Raw genomic sequence first — 22,559 nt, forward strand, 5'->3', positions numbered from 1 at the left:
TTCCATATGGAGAGCCTATTATGTGCTGGGATCGAACATCTGTAGTATTTATTGCCATAGCAACCCTGCAGGTAGTTTTCATTATCCCCAGTTTACAAATGAGGCTCCAGGTGTTAAGTTACTTTGACTAAGTAGATGCTGGTAAGGGTGGGTGTTCAAACTCAGGGCTGCCCCGGCATAGTGGCTCCTGCCTGTAATCCCAGCACTTTGGGAGGCTGAGGCAGGCAGATCACTTGAGGTTAGGAGTTCAAGACCAGCCTGGCCAATATGGTGAAACCGCATCTCTACTAAAAATCCAAAAAGATTAGCTGGGCATGGTGCCCCTGTAGTCCCAGCTACTCAGGAGGCTGAGGCAGGAGAATCCCTTCAACTCAGGAGGCCACGCCACTGCATTCCAGCCTGGACTACAGGGTGAGACCCCATCCCCCCAAAAAAACAAACAAAAACAACTAAAAACCCAGGGCTATCTAACCCCAAAGTCCAGATTCTGTCCACTGTTTTATGATACTTCCCTACTTCTCCTGTCAAATTCTGAATTAGAAGAAGGCCTTACTCATTCATGTCTGGGTAGAATATGGTCCTTTCTTATTCAGGTCCCCAGGGACCTAAAGGAATCATGTTTAAGATTTAAAGGATCCAAAGCTGAAAGACCCAAAGCTGAAAGATCTGTAGAGGCCTCAGTGTCGGTAGTTCTCACTTGCTCTGAATGGTCCTAGCATCTGCTAGGTTTGAATTGGGGGCACCCAGGCAAAGAACTCCTCTGACACTGTTGGTAGAGGCCACAGAAGTCTCCTCTCCACTACAATGGTTAACTATAATGATCTGATTGGGAATCAGCTCACATTTGCTGAGTCTCTACTAGGGTCAGGATCTGTGCTAGGTTCACTGAGCTCATGTCTTCTGATCCAGTCTGTGGTCTTTGCACCACACCATGTAGTTGGCTCTTTATATCGCAGTGCTCAAAATAAATCCACTCCTCTAGGAGACAGTGCAGAGGTACACACCCCTGTTGGGGATGAAGGAACAAGCAAGGAGAGGAGACTTTGCTTTTAGCCATACACTTCAAAGACATACAAACTATAAGGCAAAGAAAGATATCTCTCTGCAACTGTCCACATTAATTTGGGATTATAGGTCCAGGCCTGGAGGAAATTAGCTAGTCATTAAAGAAATCAGATGGAAATAAAGAACAGATCATAAGAAAAGTAGAAACTGTTATCTGATATGGATTCACTTTTTTAAGCTGTTGGGAATTCCTGGTACCAAAGCCTCTGTTAGCCAAATGCAGAAGTCAGTGGGCATTCTGAGGGACTTCAGAATCCACTGCAGGGCAACAGATACATTGGACCCTTCTGCAAAGTGGTTTTCCTGGTAAAATTAAGGAAATTAGTGAGGTCTAATCGTCCCTCTACTTGTCATACACTGGGAAACGCCGCTGGAATTTTCTTCTCTTCTATAGAGGAAGAAAAACAGCCAGAAAAGAATGGATAACCTTCATTCTGAGTTACATCTGACAAAAAGCCGAATGTAGGGCACTGGCCATGCCTTGTATATAGAGTGACCATCCAACCCAGTTCGCTCAGGAGCCTCCAGATTTATGCTTGCTGTCCCAGTGCAATTACAAAAAAAACACTACTCTTTCCTCTAAAAAGTGTCCTGATTTTGACAATAAATTGACTATTTGATCACCCTACTTACATAGCAGGTTTCAACTTACTGCTCCTTTGGCCTGAATACAATAAATTGGGCTGGATGTATTTCCAGGACTTGAGGAAAAGTTAGTCTGCACAGAAAAGCCATTTCAGCAAAAGAAGCCTGTGTTGCTTATGCAAACTCCACACTATCCTTCTTTAATCTACCATACACACACATGCACACTATGTCCAGAATTGGCCAGCATTCTTAGGATAGCCTTGCACAGTTTTCTGAATCTCAATTCTGCTGCTAGATATTTACTGGATTCATAAGAAGAAGGTGCAAATATGGAAGCCTTGAGTGGATTTAACAGTGATCCCCCAAAAACTCTGCACTGAGCATTAGACCACAGCAAGAGGGGCTGTGGGCCTCTCAAGAGAGTCACATATCAGGCCACTTGCTTGTCAAATGGGAACAGGTTGGCCCCTCTTCTGGCTCTCAACAACCCCAACCTCAGATACTAATCCCAGGATCCCTTTCCTATTCATTCCAAATCAGGATATTCAACTTCCTCATGCAGCCAGGACAAACTGGCCAGATTAAAAAAAAAAAAATGGCCAAGAAAACTGAGATTTCTGGACTACTTGCTGAAGAGTTGGCATGGCAGGAGTTAGGGCACTGTCACCAATATGGCATTTCTGTTTGAATATACACCTTAAATCTTAGATCCTGTCACTTGCAGCTTTGAAGGTCAGTCAGAAAGATCTGGGGTGCTATTTTCTTGTGAATGTGAAAATCAGCTCCCCCTAACACTATGAAGAATAAGAGCAAAAACAAAAAGGCTGGGACAAGAGTGTCACCTAGTGACAAAGGCACGCTTTTGTTCATTTCTTCCAATAGAGCATCAAGAGCTCATGAAATGTGTCCAGTGCTTTATAGGGATCCTTTTATCTCATGTTCACAACAGAGAGGTGCTTTGGAATCAAAGATTTAAAAGAAATGGGTCCTGTCCTCAACCCACAGTTTGACGGAGGGCATTTGCATGTAAAAACAGAATTAACATGGAGTGTGATAACTGCTGGGGTAGAGGCAATGTGGAATAATTTGGAGACAGACAAGGGACACCTTCTGGTGGAATCAGGAAAAGTATACATAGGTACTGAGCCTAACAATTAATTGAGTATTAGCTCCCTGCTCGGCTTACCTATCCCTATACCAATTACACAAGGAGAGAAACTGTGAGGTTGAACTTGACACACACCATCCGTTGACTCTCTTTCTTATGATGCACCCCTTGGTTGATGGCTGCGCTGTCCGTTACAGTAGTCACTGGTCACATGTGACTATGAGTACTTGGAACATGGCTAAGCCAGTAGAAGTGTGCTGGAAGTGTAAATTACACTCCAGATTCCAAAGATTTAGAATTTTTTAAAGTGTAAAAATATCCCATTAGTAATTTTTATATTGAGTACGTGTCAAAATGATACTGCTTTGGATAGTACTGGATTAAAATAAATTATTAAAATTAACTTCACCTTTTTAATAAAAAGTGGCTCCAGAAACTTAAAAATTACATATGTGGTTCAAATTATATTTCTAGTGGGCAGCGCTGGTCTAAGCTCCAGTGGGAATTGTAACCTATTGGAGTTTTGATGTTATTTCTTTAGAACTGGACTCTACTCCTGGCTCTGGCTATGAGAAAGCATTCTGGAGTTAGCCTTGCTCCGCTACTCAGTAACCAGGATGAGCTTGACAAGTTTATTTAGACTCTCTTCACCTGAAATTTCTTATTTATAAAATAGAAACAGTAATACCTGTGTGTTGTGAGCACAGATGAGATAATCCATATAAAAGAAGGTCTTCTGCCCCATACTTAACACGTAATCTCTCAACGTTTTTAAACAACTTTATTATTACTTGCATATAATTTCTTTCTTTTGAAAATAGGGCTTATACTTAACACATAATCTCTCAACATTTTTAAACAACTTTATTATTACTTGCATACAATTTCTTTCTTTCTTTTGAAAATAGTGCTTACTCTGTCGCCCAGGCTAGAGTGTAATGGCATGATCTTGGCTCGCTGCAGCCTCCACTTCTCGGGCTCCTGAATAGCTGGGACTCCAGGCACGTACCACCATGCCTGGGCCAATTTTGTTTTTATTTTTTCTACAGATGAGGTCTATGTTGCCCAGGTTGAACATGTAAGTTCTTGATTCTCTGCATTTTTAAATTAACAAATAATGGTACATATTTGTGGAGTACAATGTGATGTTTTGATACATGTACACATTGCAAAATGAGCAAATCAGACTAATTAATGTATCTATCACCTCATATACTTATCCTTTCTTTGTGGTGAGAACATTTAAAATATACTCTTTTGGCCATTTAAACATATGCATTGTTAATAACTACAGTGATCATGTTATGCCATAGATCACTAGAATGTATTCCTCCTAGCTGAAACTTTACATACCCTTGGACTAATATCTCTGCTTTCCCCATCCACCCTTCCCTCCAGCCCCTGGTAACCACCACTCTACTCTCTTCTATCAGTTTGACTTTTTTAGATTTTACAAATAAGTAAGATCATGCAGTAACATCTAAGTTCTTAATAAACATTAAGACTAGAATTTACTGAGTGCTTACAACGGCCAGGCCCTCTGCATGAATACACGCCTTTAATTTGTGAGGGTCCTGGTTACACCACCTGAGGCAAACAACTTCACCCTTCATGAGCCCCCATTTCCTCACCTCCACATAGGGATAGTTGGTCAATAAGTGACTTCTAGGGAAACTTCCAGCTTTGACATTCTATGTGTCATCTGACATTTAAAAATATTTCGCTATCACGTATGTATTATTCAAAGGCTCTGACTTCCAATGTTTTCTAATAGTATTTTGTTCTGGTTTCTTCTTCCATGTCTCTGAAGAAATAGAATTTTGTTTTTCAGATTTCTTCTACTACCTGCATTTTTTGATTTCCATCATGTCCCCTTTCTCTGCTTATTTAAAAAGTCTGATTCTCTGTCACTCATTTAGACTTTCTCTTCAAATACCTGGTGTTCCTTGCTTGTCCATTGATAGCCAAGAAAGAGCCACTACGATGTTAACTAGAAACTACGTGGGTAGGTGGTACTTGCTGACTGAGAGGCGTGGGAGAGGACCTATTCTGTTGATTCCTAAATGTCAGTATCCATAGGTCTTTTTTCGGGGGAAGGGGTCTTTTCCTAGAGGGGAAGCCTCCACTTTCCTGCCTGATGGTGTGAGCCTGACAATTTGAGTTCTGGGAGTTGGCTGGGGATCCTTCCCGCAGGGTCTTGCTGTTTCCATGTGGTGCTTTACCTTCTGTGGGAGGCCAGTTGAGTTGATTTGCAATTTTTAGCTTCCCCTGCTTCTGGCTGAGGTCTCAGATCTCTCTGGAACAGCAACAGTTATAATACATATAATGGCTGCTATTTACCGAGCACCAACTCCATCAGGCATTGTCCTATGCAATTAACGTGGAGTGTTATCTGTTACTCCTTTCAACTCTGTGGGTAGGTACTATGATATTTCCTCTAATTTATTCTGACATGGAGAGTTAACTAACCTGCTCAAACTCAGTCGTGGATCTGGCACTTCAACACAGAACCCATGCTTAATACCACTTTACCACTTGCCCACCTGCTTTCTATTTTCCAAATTCTAACGTGTCTTGTCTGCTTTCAGCACCTTTCCAGTTCTCCCTGTCCTGAAGGACTTAAGTCTTTTCTTTTTTTCCTTTTATTTTGAAAGACAGGGGTCTCCCTATGTTACCCTCAGACTCCCTATGTTGCCCTAACTCAAGTGATCCCCTGGCCTCAGCCTCCCAAAGTGCTGGGATTACAGGCATGAGCCACTGCACCCAACCCTATTTCTTTACTACTATTTTAGTGGAGTTTCAGGAGACAGCGGAGATAAATGTGCAGGTGTTGTTCACTATACATAACCAAAGACTGAAATCACTTTTTGGATGTGGAGGCTATCATGACTGGTCACAGTGACCAATGGATGGTCAATGGATGGTCACTGTGAAACTGGGATCCCACTGCATTGCCTTGGCTTCTGTTTCTGCTCTGACTGCAGTTGGATTCTCTGTAGCCAGAGAAGCCTTGCAAGCCTTAGCCCATACATGTCATGGTTGCCAACTTACCTAGAGCTGTTGCTGACACTCAGCATCCATCACTGGGGAAATGATTGGCCAGGTTTTAAGATCCAGAGCATGAAAGCATCAGATAAAGGAGACAGAACTGGAAGTGTTTCACTGCATATGACTGAAAAATCACACATACATGTGAAAGGCCAGGATGATTAAAATCAAAAAGTGAATAATGGGTGAGGTGACTATAGGTGATTTACATTTTCTTCTGTCTGCTCATCTATTTTCCAGCTTTTCTACAGTGTATACGTTATTTACCAAAAATGTATATTTTAAGATATTTTAAAATGTTCACTCTTTGATTCAGTCATTCTACTTCTTAGAAACATCTTAAGGTAATAATTCAAGAAGTATGCAAAGATTTAGCCACAGGAATGTTTATTCCAAAAACGTTTACACTAGCATTAAATTAGAAAACCAAAATGCATAAAGAGGAGTATAAAGTTGGACTCTAAAGTCATTAAAAATATTTAACAAAATGCTTACAGGGCATTCTTATGTGGGGAGAGAAAGCTTACAAAGCATTATGTACAATATAATCCCATTTTTAATAGATGCACAGAATAATCAAAAGATAAATACCATAGGTTGAGAGTGGTTAGTATAGGGCCTGGGATTGAGGATTCAAGGCTAATGCTTTTCCCTGGGGGCTGGGGGTGTAACTGAAGTCTACACCCCCCAGCCCCCATGGGCCCCAAGCACTCTTACCTGGCCCTCTGCTAAGGGGTAGGAAGGGGGCTGGGAGGAAAATGCAAGACAGGAGGAGGCGATTAAACATGATGGTGCTCAGGCCAGATTCCCTCTGAGGATATCTCCTGAACACAGTTCCAGCACAATCTGAAATGTAATTTCTGTAAAATGCTTTCTTTGTTTTTAAAAAGTTAATCCAGATACTGCTGTCAGCTTTCCATAGTACTGGTTTCTGTAATGTCCTAATAGAGCAAAGGAAGGACACTCCTGAAGTTAAAAAGTTTCTATAGCAGGATTTGCAGAGACCAGAAGAAAAAGGTTACATAGCAAAAATTTTCTTCTGGTTATCTTTGGGTGTTTTTTTAAATTTTATTTTATCTGTATATTCTAATTTTCTCACAACAAATATATATTGCTTTTGTATTTTAAAAAAAGACATTTTAAAAATATACAGAAAATGTAATCTGGAAAAAAGTTCCTTTTTCCAGTTCCAAGTTAAATAAGTGAAAGTCACTTTACTGCTTACAAAGAAATCTTTAAATTTGAACTTGGTATCCATCTGCAACAGATCATTCAATCTAGGGATGTTGCAGAACAACAGGGACTCCTCAAATCTCACTTTCCTTAGGAATATATTTTTCTAGCTATATTTGACTATGTCCTAATCATGTCCTATTTACTTGTATATCAGAAATAACAGTCATATCACGAAGAGCTACCTTATCTTAGGCAAGTTGCTTTTCTCCCTCTTTGCTAACTTGAAAAACACACTTCTCAGATTGCTACAAAAGGCCAACCTAAGAACTCTTTTTTTTGTTGTTGTTGTTGAGACAGGGTCTTGCTCCCTCACCCAGGCTGGGGCACAGTGGTGCAATCTTGGCTCACTGTAGCCTCAACCTCCTGGCTAAGTGATCCTCCTGCCTTAGCCTCCCAACTAGCTGGGACCACAGGTGTGTACCACCATGCCTATTTTTTTATTTTTTAGAAGAGATGAGGTCTTGCTATGTGGTCTAAGCTGGTCTCAAACTCCTGACCTCAAGCAATCCTCCTGCCTTGGCCTCCCAAAGTGTTGGGATTATAGGTGTGAGTTACCACACCTGGCCAACTCTGCTCCTTCTGTATGCACACTTGCTGTATGGTTTTCACCTTTAACATAACGTGTACTATCATTATTATTTTTTTGAGATAGGGTCTCACTGTGTCACCCAGGCTGGAGTGGAATGGCACAATCTTGGCTCACTGCAACTTCCACTTCCCGGGCTCAGGCAATTCTCCTGCCTCAGCCTCCCAAGTAGCTGCGACTACAGGTGTGCCCCACTGTACTTGGCTAATTATTTTTTTCTTTTTTTTTTGTACAGACGGTGTTTCGCCATGTTGCCCAGGCTGGTCTTGGACTCCTGAGCTCAGGTGATCTGCCTGTCTCAGCCTCCCAAAGTGCTGGGATTACAGGCATGAGCCACCACGCCTGGTCTGCATGTGCTTTTTAAAAAGCCTATCCCATACTGAATTGTGGGAACCTATGAAGTGTCTCTTAATGTCAATTAAAAGTAACAGTGGCTACAGATACTGATTTCTCAAAGTACATGAGAATTTGTCTCTAACTATGGTTGAAACAACCAAACCAACTCTGAATCAGGTAGCGGCCTACCAGACACAAACTCTGAAATTAAACACTAACAGGACTGTTACTGGGCAGGGGGACTCCTTTGAGTAAAAAGGTAACATACAGTTTTCCTAGGTGGCTGGTGCTCTCCCCCAGCTTTCATACTGGAACAAGAGTTAGGCTCAGGTTTACATGATCCTCTACTATTCTTTTGTGAAGAATGACAACTGAGTCAGTTGGTTGAGCTTGAAGTGTTCCAGTCCTAAGGGATTCACTCTCACTTAATGTCATATATTGGCAAGGTGCCTACATGAGGTCAGTGTTTGTGGCAACATATAAAGACCAATGATGAAATGAGGAAATTATTTTTTTTTCTTTTAGTAAGAGATGAGGTCTTGCTATGTTGCCCATGCTGGACTCAAACTCCCAGACTCAAAATCTTGGGCTTAAGCTATTCTCCTGCATCAGCCTCCCAAATAGCTGGGACTACAGGTGCATGCCACCACACCCAGCTAGAGGCAATGATTCTTAAAGTCTCCACTGGCTATCTAGGACTCTTATTAAATATCCTGTTATTTTAAAAAGGCCATCCAAATATATTTTCTTGAAAGAAACATTTATTTATGATCTTTATTGGTGAAATAATTTCAAACAAATCCAGAACAGGTTCTCACACTTTGAGCCTTTAGTGCAAAAACATTATGCCATGCGGGAAATAAAATGCTTATCCAGTGGAGCGCTCCCCTGACGCATTTAAATATTAGGATGCTCAAGCAGAAGACGACTTATGTGACAGAAATCTGCTCATAAATCTGCTCGAAAAAGGGCATGATAAACCTCATATTAAGGTTTCTCACAACATAAATATGCTTAAGCAACTTAATTCCAACTTAATTTCAAAACACCCCAAGAATCAACTATCCCTCTAAATAAAAAAAATAATCAATTTATATTCTTCTTAAAAGAACTCCAACAATTTAAAATAAGTTCCAATTCCATATATATATATATATACATTTATAACTTAGGTGCTCTTTTGCGCTATATACTTTAATTCATGCAAAAGTGATAGAGGACTGGACTTGAGGCTCTACAGAGGCCTTTCTGAGAAAGCTGTGTAGCTCCTTACTCTGGCGAAGAACAAGGGGGTGTACATCTTGTCAATCTCAAAAGCACTCACTGCAGTCTCACCAGTTGATCTGTAAAAAAAAAAAAAAAAAAAACACAAAATTACTAGCATGAGGAAATTTCAACTCATTTAAAATCCTTGTGTGTTTGGGGAAGGTTATTCTATGCTTAGCCTTTTTTATTTTTAATTCATCTTAGGAAATTCTATATAATATAGGCATATTGTAGAAAACTCGAAAAATTTAGAAATGTGTACAGAAACATCACTCATAATTCCAACACCCAGATAAAGCCATATGAAGGATATTTCCTAGTGTTTCTTCAGATCAAACTTAGTAATTCTGTTTTTTATTTCATTTAATTATTTGTATTTTCCCACATCACTACTTTTCAGAAACCATTTTTAGTGGCAGGATGATATTTCACTGTCTGCTTGTACCACAGTTTACTTAATTGGAGATTTAGGTTGCGTCTACTATTTCTCAATTAAAAATTATGTGATTTTGACGTCCTTCAGAGATTCCTAAGGTAGAATTTTTAAGTCAGAAGCTATAGACATTAGGTTCTTGTTAAAATGTTTCAGAAAGAATTATATTCCTAGAATAGAATTTGACTATTTAATAACTGCATGATCAATGCATAATTATAGGCAGGGAGGAGGGAAAGTAGGTGGTAAGTTATGCTACCACTGAGAGAGAGAAACGAAAGCAGAGAATCCAAGTGATTTTATAAATATTACAAGGAAGTCAATGTGATAATTAGCAGCTACAAATAATGCCTATGGTAATGTCTTTTTTTCTCCTAAATAAACAATGTTTTTCTAATGGGTCAAGTATAAACTATAACCATCCATCGTTCATTTGCTTGGTTCTACTTCAGGGTTTGGTTCCTTTTTTTCTTTTCGATACAAGGTCTTGCTCTATCACCCAGGCTGGAGTACAGTAGTATGATCATAGCTCACTGCAGCCTTGAACTCCCGGGCTCAAATGATCTTCCCACCTCAACCTCCAAATTAGCTGGGACTTCAAGGTGCATACCACCATGCCCGGCAAATATTTTTATATTTTGTAGAGATGGGGTCACCCAATTTTGCCCAGGCTGGTCTCAAACTCTTGGCCTCAAGTGATCCTCTTGCCTTGGCCTCCCAAAGTCCTGGGATTACAGACATGAGCCTTTACACCTGCTCAGGTTTGTTTCTTTGAAAAGTAGAAAAAAAAATTCCACAGCATTACAGAGAGAAGCAAAAAGGAGATATAGCAGAATTGGTAGGCAAGAAAAATGTTCTGTTGTCAGGACCTTCCAAATGAGCAGGGAAAAGTTATTTGTCAAGTGGAAATGTGACACAGTTTTCAACAATGTGGTAAAGGTTGCAAAGAGGCTAATGGAAACTGACCTCAAAACTTCTCTCTCAGAATTTCAGATTCAAGCAGAACGAAGAGCCTTCAGTCACGTACCAATATTCTTTCAAATTGAACAAGAGCTAACCTTAATTGCCACAGGACTTGATATTTCACTTCCCTGGTTCCTTTTTAAGTTTTATGTATTTCTGTATGGCTCCTTTCTCATACCTCCCCTCTCAGTTCACTGATTATGATGTACAGGTAAATGGTACTGCATAGAACGGAGTTTTAAATAGGCATCATCTAACAGATTTGGCTTTGGAATACCTGTGATCTTATTTTTTTGTAGACTTACTTTCCTAACTACAATTTTATTAAATCAGTGTATAATCCCTGAGGATAAAACAAATGGAAATAAAGCAAAAAACGGTAACTGAACTGTGGGAAAAGAAAAATGATCTGGTATTTTAAAATGGCTTTACGTCATGCATGGACAGCTCACAGCTGACCAAGTACCATTCTTCCCATGGAATGCTACTTTCATTTCCAAAGTGGTGGCACCAATTCACATTCCAGTGGGCACTATATGAGTGTTCCAGATGCTCTGCTTCCTCAAGCATGCTTAGTCTTTTTCATTTGGGCCATTTTCTTGGTTTGTAGTAGTTTGTAGTAGTACTGGTTTTAATTTGTAATGTAGTGTTAACTCTGAGAAATTAGAAACATAGCTGGAATTCCTAAGCTGGATATGAAGTATACATTTATAGTGTAATCTTGTTATTTTTATTGCATTCACCTACTTGTAAGTAATGTGACAAGAATGATGTATCCAGATGAGTTTGTTGAACCTCTGGTGGCCACTGGAACATAGCTGTAGCCCCACATGAAAACTCTGATCTGCTTCTTGTACAGGGACACGACGAAAATATCTGTATTTATAGTCAAGTGGTTTCTGCAAAAGAAAAGATGCATAAGCTATAATGAAACCTTACCTCACTTCTATGTTTATAGAAATATTATGCAACAGTGACACTAAAAGTAACATAATATTTGCACACAGTAAAGAGTTGTTTTGAATATCACAAGAATGTATGAGTGCTTTAAAAACTGTTAAATACTCTAAAAATATCAGGTTTTTCCCCATCATCATCATCATCTCAGTTAATCATCACAATAACCTCATGTGTTAAATATGATTGCATTATTTCTATTTACTAGCTAAAAAAATGAAGATCCAGGGAGGTAAAACTACTATGTAACCAACATTACATTAAAATTATTATCTCCTACCTCTAAGCCTAGTATTTCCTTCTACTGGAAAACACTTGGACATTTTTTAAGAGGGAAAGTGATAAATTGATGAAGGATGCTGAAAAAGCACAGAGTATAACTTATCTTTTGCAATAACAGTAAAATGAATGAGCAAACAGCTGTGACAAGGTTCATTAGAATTACACTTCTGCAAATACTACTGCTAAAAACAAAAAAATGTAAACACTATGAATGTTTCATCATATTCCGAAGAGAAAATTTGACATTCTACGTGGGAGTTCCTAAACTCTTTTAATTAGATAAAACCTAAGCAACTAAGGCCTTCCAAATTCCCAATTTTGACCTCAGGAAACCTGCAGTCACAGTCAAAGCAACTCTCTCTGTCTCTCAGGCTGCTGCTGCCCAGGCTCCAGGAGCCCATCAGAGGGAAGAGGAGACGCCAGCAACAGGCGGCCACAAGGTGACAGGACTTGCAGATGAAACTCTGCCCTGTCTTGACATATGATGTTAGAGAAGGGGGGATTTCATACAAGAGAAATATCCTTTAAAAGCTGTAGTAATTATAAAGGCAACAAGTAAATATTAATATTTATTCCAAATACCATACAACTGGCTTCTTGGGTACATATAACAATTTTTAACCAGGATTGAAAACATGCATATGGAGAAAGGTGAAAAAATTAGGCCACCAATCTGTTAAGAGAATTTAAAGCGCTCTAGAATGTAATAATGTCAGTAATCATATTTGCTGGGCATTCTTTTCCTTTTGTAAGAAGAGGAAGAAGAAAATTATCTGAAGTTAGGTTATTTCCAGTAGAAACTGAAGTTCTAACAATATCCTTATGGAAAGAATTATCTATATGAGCTAATATAGGAAGAAAAATCCCCTGTGATTCGACATGAGCAGAGCCAAAAACATATTCAGGTATAATTTTACTAGTTATTTCACAAGAGATTTCAGCTTTTTTTTTTCACATACAAAAAACAAACTATCTGGTAAAAAGCAAAAAAGCTGATCCAATAAAAAATAACCACATTTTAGAAAACTCTCCAGCTTTCTTCAGTGATTGCTAGAAGTTAATATACATTTTATATAACAGTATAAATAATCAGACAGGGTTTTTTTGTTGTTGTTCTAATCGAGAATGCTTGGATGAATAGGCTATTAAGATAAGAAAACTATTAATTACACCTCGTATACTCACTTCTTCTTTTTTCTTAGTTATCACAGCAAATACTTTGGTCTGATTGTCTGTGTCTTGTGACAAGCGATAGTGACCCAGTAGAATTGCATCAGTCCTTAAAAAAAAAAAACAAATTGAATCTAAAGCAGTTATTAAGTGGATTTAAGTAATCTAAGAAGTAACAAATTACAACAGTGTTTACTCTTGCTTGAAAAGAATCAGCTAGGATTGAGTAAACCTCAATTCCAAGGCTCCAAAGACCTGCTGAAGTAGATTTTCTAAGGAAAAGCCCAGAAATTGGTATTTTTCCTAAGCCCCCGAATGATTGCTTTTAAAATCATCCAGTATTAAGTGAAGGAAGCACTGGGTTACTTTAACCTGCAAGCAACCATATAAAACATAGACTGGATGGAAAGCCATTTAAAAAAAAATACTACCTGGTATTCCTGCTTCTTAAACGTGGAACAATGGACTGAGGCTCTTCAGGGGTTGTCAACATCATCACATGGCCATCAGGAAAGAATCTTATGTACCTACGTAATAACAAAAAGAAGACCAAAACACACCCCACACACAAAGTATAAAATATGTCCTTATCTATTAATACCTATGCCTATTCATAGCTATGAAACCAACACTGAAATACCACGGGCTAAAGAACAACTAAAACATTAAAACAAATATGACTGACTACCTGTTAGTCCAGCAACAAAGAACCAAAGATATTTTATCTTCCTCAGGCGAAACTGTTGAACTTTTGAGTTTTACTCACTGAATAAAAGTCAAATATTGTTTTATTAAAGTTCTGTGCTTTTCCCAAAGCAATAATTTCAAACAAAGTGAGATCCACACACAATGGTTAACATGTCTATTTTTTTCTAAATGACAATAATATTTGGCAAGCAATAAAGTGGAATAAAAGCACAAGCTATTTGAAAAGGCAAATAAATACACCTAGAGCAAAAGACAAGGAGAAATCTAAAAGAGGCCAGAAGAAATTCTGTAATTTATATTAGCCTATTCTTTTTTAGTGCAATTTCTATATTGAGTACTAGATAAAAATACTGAGGGCCATTTTGCGGGTCAATCAAAAGCAACAAAGAACAGATGTCCATTTAACTAATACATGGAGAGAGAGAATTTTCCACTCACTCAGTGTACTACAGTTGTACCTGTAATATTCCACTTGGTGCCAGGCTCTATAGAAACCATCAAGAGACTGTTCCCCTTGACGAATATATGTGGTTTTACTGATATACACTCCTATGAAAATAATTTTAAAAAGTTAAAAGTTAAAATATTCAGACATTTCCAGCATATTTTCTGTGGTTTCCTTTAAACATGCTTACAGTACTCACGTTCATCACAGAAAATTTAAATGGCGTATTTATCAAAATCAGCATTATAGATCAGTATTTCTGCTGAGTTCTACAGAATCCAACTTACCATCAAACCGAACACGAGGCCGTTCTAAAAACATCTCTCTCCAGGACGTGTATGGAACAAGTTTAATACAGCTTCTGCCCCAAACTTTCAAGCAAGCCAGACGCCATATTTCAGGGTCTCTAGGGAATAAAAGCACGATGTCAATAAAGATTAAGTCCCTATACATAGACATAAATATTTTTGCTATCAGCCATCTTTTATTTAGCAAGTATTTGTTGAACACCTGGGAGGCACTGTTCTGAGGAGAAACTAATGGACAAGGCAAAGGCCCTGCTCTTTTACTGTGGGAAAGCAAATTGAGAGGAAGCTTCTGGTAGTACGCTTAGTGCAAAAATCAACCAACAGACAAAGTAGAGTCAGCAGACAGAAATGATGGTGGTAAGGAAATAGATAGGGAGGCCAGGAAATGCCTCTCTGGGAAGGTGATCATAGTGATGGGGATAAGTATCTCAGGCAGCAGCCAGAGCATGTGCAAGGCCCTCAGGCAGAAGTGTGACTGGTGAGCTCACCCAAGAGCCAGCAGGAGCACACAGCCGTGGCAAAGTGGGCATTGTGCAGAGGGAACTATCATGAGGCAGTCGGGGTGGGTGAGGTGGCATCTTGTAGGAAGGAGTGGTTATTTACCTGAGATGGATGCCACTGGAGGGTTCTGAACACAATTTATGCTTTTATTTTAAAAGATCACCCTGGTGGTTTATGGAGAATATGCTCTAGTGGTATAAGAGTGGAAACAGGAAGACCAGGTAGGATGCCACTATGTAACCCAAACCAAACAGAACAGTGGCTGAGTCGGAAGGGTTGTTGCAGAAGTGGTAAAATGGTCAGACTGGAGATAAATTTTGAAGGGAGCACCAACAGGACTTTGTTTAAAAAATTAGTGCAGGAGCTGGGCACGGTGGCTCATGCCTGTAATCCCAGCACTTCGGGAGGCCAAGGCAGGCGGATCACGAGGTCAGGAGGTCGAGACAAGCCTGGCCAACATAGCGAAACCCTGTCTCCACTAAAAATACAAAAATTAGCTGGTCATGGTGGCGGGTGCCTATAGTCCCAGCTACTCAGGAAGCCAAGGCAGGAGAATTGCTTGAACCTGGGAGACAGAGGTTGCAGCGAGCCAAGACTGCGCCACTACCCTCCAGCCTAGGGGACAGGGTAAGACTGTCTCAAAAAAAAAAAAAGTGTGCAAAAAGCTAAGTAAAACATGTACTAAAAATTGACATGATTCTGCTATAACTAAAAATATTTCTAACTCCATCTCTAACTTAAAATATTCAGGGTTTGTTTTGTTTTTTTTTTTTTAAGTGATGAGGTCTCACTATGTTGTCCATGCTGGAGTGCAGAGACTATTCACAGGTATGATCCCACTACTGATCAGCATGGGAGTTTTGACCTGCTCCATTTCTAACCTGGGCTAGTTCACCCTTCTTTGAGTAATCTGGTGGTTCCCAGCTCGTTGGAGTTTACTACACTGATGCTGAACTTAATGTGGACACCCAGTCAGCATAGTGCACTAGAGCCCAGAACTCCTAGGCTCAAATAATCCTCCTGCCTTAACCTTTTGAACAGCTAGGACTACAGGCATGTGCACCACCACACCCAGCTAAGTGTTCAGTTTTAAAGATGCAAAAACTAGCCTGGGCAATATAGCAAGACCCTATCTCTTAAAAAAAACTTTTTTTCTAATTAACCAGGCAAAAATACAAAATGAAAAAAAAAATTAACCAGGCATGGTGACACATGCCTGTAGTTCCAGTTACTCAGGAAGCTGAGGCAAGAGGGTGGCTTGAGGCCAGGAATTTGAGGCTGCAGTGAGCCATGATGGCGCCAATGCACTTCAGCCTGGGCAACAGAACAAGACCTTGTCTTGTTCATTCATTCATAAATAAGTAAATGAAGCAAAAACGACTTATATCAGTGTCAGATTGAAAAAGATAAGTCCTCTCAAATTTATGTTAAAATGTATATTTAAAATGTTTGCTTTTAAAGAATTACTTTTATGATGACACACGAAGTTTTATTCCTGAATATTTGCTTAACCAATTCTTTCTTTGTTTTTGTTTTTAGGCTAGGCAAATTAAGCAGTGGGAGTGGGGAAGGAACAAAGAAATCTGTAACTGGTTGTGATCAATTAGATGTAAACGACCACTGCACTCAGACCAGCCCAATTCTTTCTTTATAGTATTTTCTCACATACAATTACAAGTTAATGGAATAACTATGAAAGTTGTCAAAATCAAAATGAAATCACTAATGTGAAGAAAATCCTGACAGACCTGGGAAAGGCCATGAAAATAAGGTTCTCATGCTTGTATGCCTGATAACAAGAAAGACTGCAAAAAACACAACCCTGCACAAAGGCCATTAAACCTTATACAAAAAAATACTTCTACAAGGACATCTGCCCAGCAAACTGCCCGTGCAAACTTGAACTGGCATTACCCTTGTTAATGATCTTTGTAGCCAAAGATAATTATTTCCAAAACAATTATGTAATCCTTCTCATTTTTTCCTTTAAAAACCTGCCTGCCTTTACCTCCCTGAATAAGCACATGGTTTACTATGGCATGTGTGTTCCTATTGTGATTCTCTAATGCCAAATAACTTTTGGGCATTTGTTATTTAGGTGGTTTGTTATTTAGGTTGAAATACAGAAGTGTCAGAAGTGGGATCTGAAAAGATCATTACCTGAAGGGATCAGAGATTCTTGGAACCAGTGTGCAGTACTTACTTGAGTGCTCTGAGCACTCTACTTCCACGGCTTGCCTTTTCTGCCCTGGTGAATCTTCTTTCAGGCTGAGCCTCCTTCCTTTTGATAGAGGCTTCTTGATATCATTTGGGATCTGGTTTGGATAAGGTCAACTTAATAAAGGACCATACATCCCTTTTGAGATGATAAACTTTTTGTCTTTCCTGGTAAGTCCTTTCTGGTGTAAAGAAAAGTGTCTTTTTAGATTGGGTATTCTTGATTTCTACAGAATTTACATTCTGTTCACATCTTCTGGTGAATTTACTTTTGATTTGGTCTGTGCATTCAGTTTAATATTTTGTTTGATCTGCATGCCTGGGCTAAAATATTTGTGAACGTTCTTATTTTGGTTTTTGATTTGGTTTGACTCTTTTCCCTTGCTTCTTCTGAAAATCTTCCACAAGCAAAAATAAAGATTCTGAATGGTGGGCACAAGATGGCTAATCAAAAACCACTAGGGCTGGCCGGTTGCGGTGGCTCACCTCTGTAATCCCAGCACTTTGGGAGGCCAAGGCGGGCGGATCATGAGGTCAAGAGATCAAGACCATCCTGGCTAACATGGTGAAACCCCATCTCTACTAAAAAATACAAAAAATTAGCCGGATGTGGTGGCGGGCACCTGTAGTCCCAGCTACTGGGGAGGCTGATGCAGGAGAATGGCGTGAACCTGCGAGGCGGAGCTGGCAGTGAGCCAAGATCGCGCCACTGCACCTGCAGCCTGGGCAGCAGAGCGAGACTCTGTCTCGGAAAAAAAAAAAAAACCCACTTGGGCTACAGAGGCTGAGGCAGGAGAATGGTGTGAACCCAGAGGCAGAGCTTGCAGTGAGCCGAGATCGCGCCACTGCACTCCAGCCTAGGCAACAGAGCGAGACTCCGTCTCAAGAAAGAAAAGAAAAGAGAGGAAAGAAAGGAAGAAAGAAAAAGGAGAAAGAAAGAAAGAAAGAAAGAAAGAAAGAAAGAAAGAAAGAAAGAAAGACAGACAGACAGACAGACAAACCACTAGGGCCAGGTGCGGTGGCTCACGCCTGTAATTCCTGCACTTTGGGAGACTGAGGTGGGCGGATCACCTGGGGTTGGGAGTTAGAGGCCAGGCCAGCCAAAATGGTGAAACCCCGTCTCTGCTAGAAATACAAAAATTAGCCAGGTGTGGTGGTGCATGCCTGTAATCTCAGCTACTCGGGAGACTGAGGCAGGAGAATCGCCTGAACCTGGAAGGCAGAGGTTGCAGTTAGCCAAGATCGTGCCAACTGTACTGCAGCCTAGGCGACACAGTGAGACTGTCTTGAAAGAAAAAAAAAAAAAAAAGACAAACCACTGGGTCAGTCACCACCACCTAAAACACAGGTCTAAACTCCTGACTTTCTCTGACAGGATTTGCAGAATTTTCTTTCCTCTCCAGAGAGTAGTAAGAAACAGAATGGGATTCTCAAATGTTAAAATATGCCAGGTTTTCTGGGATTCCAGCTGACTACATCTTATAGCCTATTCTTGTGCACATTTTTAAACTGACAGGCAAAATTACATCAAGAAAAATTTACAGCTCAAATTATCATCATTCAAAAACCTGCAACTATAGAATATATGTAGTCTAAGTTCTCTATTTTTTTTCTTCACACTTTGAACTGCTGACTTTTCCATTCATGTTGAGATAAAACTCACTGCTTATGACATGTGAACCAAGATTAAATAAAGAAGAATTTTGTGTAATTTGAAAGTTATTTAAAGCTTATTTCAAAATATGGAATAAGAAACAAATCAGTAAGTAGGAGACAGAGATGTGAAGTTGCAAAGATATATTTTTGGTTAAAAAAAGGTGAAAAAGAGAATAATTTTGTACAAAAAAGAATCTTGTATGGTAGATTTTTGTCCTAAAGTAAAATGACTGGTTAAGAAAGAGGAAGGTATACAACAGAGCAGAAAGCCCAAGCATGTCATCAATATAAGTTGTGATAAGGTTCATAAAAGATTTTGTGTGTGGTCAAGTTGGCTATAATTGAATTGTTTATAAGTCTTTCTAAAGATTGAGCTTTGCTATTAGAAATAACACTAATACAAAACTAAAAAACTTGGTCCTCTGTTAGAACAACGAGGTTTTCTTAAAGTATTAATTTGCTCTTAGTATTAATAAAACTGTAAGAGGTTTTGATTTTAAATTCTAAAATCTGTTGAACAGCCATCTGCAAAACTCCAGTTTCTATTTCTTCCTGGGATCTAATTAATTTCCCTAGTTCCAGGTTGGAAATGCTGTCTTTGTCACTCAGAATGGTAATTTCACTTCTCAAGGTAAAATTTTTCTTTCTGAAACTTCTCAGATTTATATCAGAAGTTCAACTTTTGCTGTACCCCTCCTGCACATGATTTGCAGGTCATACACCATTGCCCTCTGTTCTTTCTCCCCTTGAAAGAGTGTATCTTTTTGCTTGGCTAGGGTGATAACTCTCTCTTTCAACCTTTTTGTCAACTCCTCTTAATTTTTTCCCTCCAGTTCTAGCTCTGCTGTTAATAGCCTGACACTGAAATGTTTCTTTCTTTTTTTTTTTTTTTATGAGATAGGATCTCACTCTGTTATCTTGGCTGGAGTGCAGTGGCATGATCACGGTTTATTGTGGCCTTGAACTCCTGGGCTTGGGTGATCCTCCTGCCTCAGCCTCTTGAGTAGCTGGGACCACAGGTACACACACCATGTCCAACTAATTTTTCTATTTTATCACAGAGACGGGGTTTCGCCATGTTGCTCAGGCTGGTCTTGAACTCCTGGGTCCAACCCATCAATCCACATCAGCCTCCCAAAGTGCTAGGATTATAGGTGTGAGCCACTGCACCTGTGTTTTTTTTGTTTTTTTGTTTTTTGTTTTTGAGACAGGGTCTCACTCCATCACTCAGGCTGGTGTGGTGTGATCATAGCTCACTGCAGCCAGACTCCAGCCATCTTCCTGCCTTAGCCTCTCAAGTAGCTGGGCGTGCACCACCACACCCAGCTAATTTTTTTGCTTTTTTAGTAGAGATGTTGTCCATGCTGGTCTTGAACTCCTGACCTCAAGCTATCCTCCTACCTTGGTCTCCCAAAGTGCTGGGATTACAGGCATGAGTGACCATGTCCGGCCTGAAATGTTTTGTTTAAAGGTCTAGAAGAGCAATGTTTTCCTCCAATATAACTTGATTCTGTAATCTTGGCTTTATGTGATATCTGAATTATTCCATGTAACCAGGAAACTTCCTGTGCTATTTAAGAGCCATGTATTCTCCTGCTCAAGTTACTAGTTTTCTTGTTTTTTTTTTTTTTTGTTTGTTTGTTTGTTTGTTTTATTTATATATTTATTTTTAATAATACTTTAAGTTCTAGGGTACATGTGCACAATGTGCAGGTTTGTCACATATGTATACACGTGCCATGTTGGTGTGCTGCACCCATTAACTCGTCATTTACATTAGGTATATCTCCTAATGCTATCCCTCCCCCTCCCCTACCCCACCACAGGCCCCAGTGTGTGATGTTCCCCACCCTGTGTCCAAGTGTTCTCATTCTTCAATTCCCACCTATGAGTGAGAACATGTGGTGTCTGGTTTTCTGTCCTTGTGATAGTTTGCTCAGAATGATGGCTTCCAGCTTCATCTATGCCCCTACAAAGGACATGAACTCATCATTTTTTATGGCTGCATAGTATTCCATGGTGTATATGTGCCACATTTTCTTAATGCAGCCAACAAACACACGAAAAAAGGCTCATCATCACTGGCCATCAGAGAAATGCAAATCAAAACCACAATGAGATACCATCTCATACCAGTTAGAATGGCGATCACTAAAAAGTTAGGAAACAACAGGTGCTGGAGAGGTTGTGGAGGAATAGGAATGCTTTTACACTGTTGGTGGGACTGTAAACTAGTTCAACCATTGTGGAAGTCAGTGTGGCGATTCCTCAAGGATCTAGAACTAGAAACACCATTTGACCCAGCCATCCCATTACTGGGCATACACCCAAAGGATTATAAATCATGCTGCTATAAAGACACATGCACACGTATGTTTAGTTTTCTTGTTTATATTCCTCTCTAATATAGACATATAACCCTGGATACTTCCTGTCCCTAAGTAAATTCAAGTACCCTTTTTATCAGGTTTAACTTCCAGTTATCTAAACAGGTTTCCCACAAGGAGAAGCAAATACCCTATAAAAGGTATTTCTTTATCTTTTTGACAACTGGCCTAAAAAAAAAAATTTAGTGTTTTATCAATATAACGCCTGTGTTTTCTTTATTAGGTTTTTGGTTACTTAGGAAAACTGAGCTTTAAAAGGATTAAGGCTTTTACATCCATGTAACTTTCTGCATTGCTTTTAAGATCTTTTGATTATCAGTATGGTTAAATGAGTAACTTCACAGTGGCCAGCAATTTTGTTTTGATCAAATGTTTTGAACCTTTGACATCTCTGGCAGGTTTCCCCAGAATCAAGATCCTAAATTAAGGCTTTCTGATCTAAAATTAACTTTGAGATTTTCTTTTCTTTTTTTTTTTTGAGATGTGGTTTCACTCTTGTTGCTCGGGCTGGAGTGCAATGGTGCGATCTTAGCTCACCGCAACCTCTACCTACCAGGTTCAAGCAATTCTCCTGCCTCAGCCTCCCAAGTATCTGGGATTACAGGCATGAGCCACCACGCCCGGCTAGTTTTGTATTTTTAGTAGAGATGGGGTTTCTCCATGTTGGTCACGCTGGTCTCGAACTCCTGGCCTCAGGTAATCCACCCGCCTCGTCCTCCCAAAGTGCTAGGATTACAGACGTGAGCCACCACACCCAGCCAACTTTGGGATTTTCTAGTTGGGCTCCTGGAAAGCCTCAAAGAACGTATCTCTCATCCTTTAGATATATCAAATGATTAACCTCACTTGGTAAATTGTATGGGAGGCACTGTTAAATAATAAGTATTAGATCTTCTTTCAGTTACATTTATGGGTATATTATTGATATAAATGTTCCAAAACTATGTAAACTCATAAAAATCTAGTATGCTGTTAGTTATCAATTTCTATTATGTCAAATACTTTCTAAAGTTATATTTGTATAGATGTTATTAATGTGAGTATTCTAAAGATTAGATGAAATTTATATAAAAGTCTGATAGTCCTGATGTGACACTGTCAGTCATGATTCTGGTTATCTTAAAATGCTACATGTACTAGAAATAATTAAATTTCCTCATCAACTGAGAACTTTCATCAGATTTTACAGGGCTATTCTAAGTTTTTGTCATCACAATTATTATTTTGAATTCTCTAAAAACATTTGCCATCAGCTACAGTCCAAAACTGCCGTTCATGGAAAAGACTCTAGCAGTACTC

The 22,559-nt window shown here is 39.4% G+C and overlaps 1 protein-coding gene across 1 annotated transcript in view; it reads right to left on the minus strand.

Moving 5' to 3' along the window:
• Positions 1-8,708: 8,708 nt before the first annotated feature.
• The window catches only part of FBXO9 (F-box protein 9), a 33,515-nt gene continuing 19,664 nt past the window's right edge, over positions 8,709-22,559 (minus strand). Inside the window, exons 8-13 of the mRNA XM_030803109.1 lie at positions 14,479-14,597; positions 14,205-14,295; positions 13,470-13,565; positions 13,054-13,147; positions 11,377-11,528; positions 8,709-9,310 (exon numbers count right to left, since the gene is read on the minus strand). Of these exons, the coding sequence (XP_030658969.1) occupies positions 9,202-9,310; positions 11,377-11,528; positions 13,054-13,147; positions 13,470-13,565; positions 14,205-14,295; positions 14,479-14,597 (661 nt within the window). The 3' untranslated portion in view covers positions 8,709-9,201. The remainder of the gene's footprint in view (positions 9,311-11,376; positions 11,529-13,053; positions 13,148-13,469; positions 13,566-14,204; positions 14,296-14,478; positions 14,598-22,559) is intronic.

This window comes from Nomascus leucogenys, chromosome 22a (genome assembly GCF_006542625.1).
Source record: "Nomascus leucogenys isolate Asia chromosome 22a, Asia_NLE_v1, whole genome shotgun sequence".
In the NCBI taxonomy this organism is placed as follows: domain Eukaryota; kingdom Metazoa; phylum Chordata; class Mammalia; order Primates; family Hylobatidae; genus Nomascus; species Nomascus leucogenys.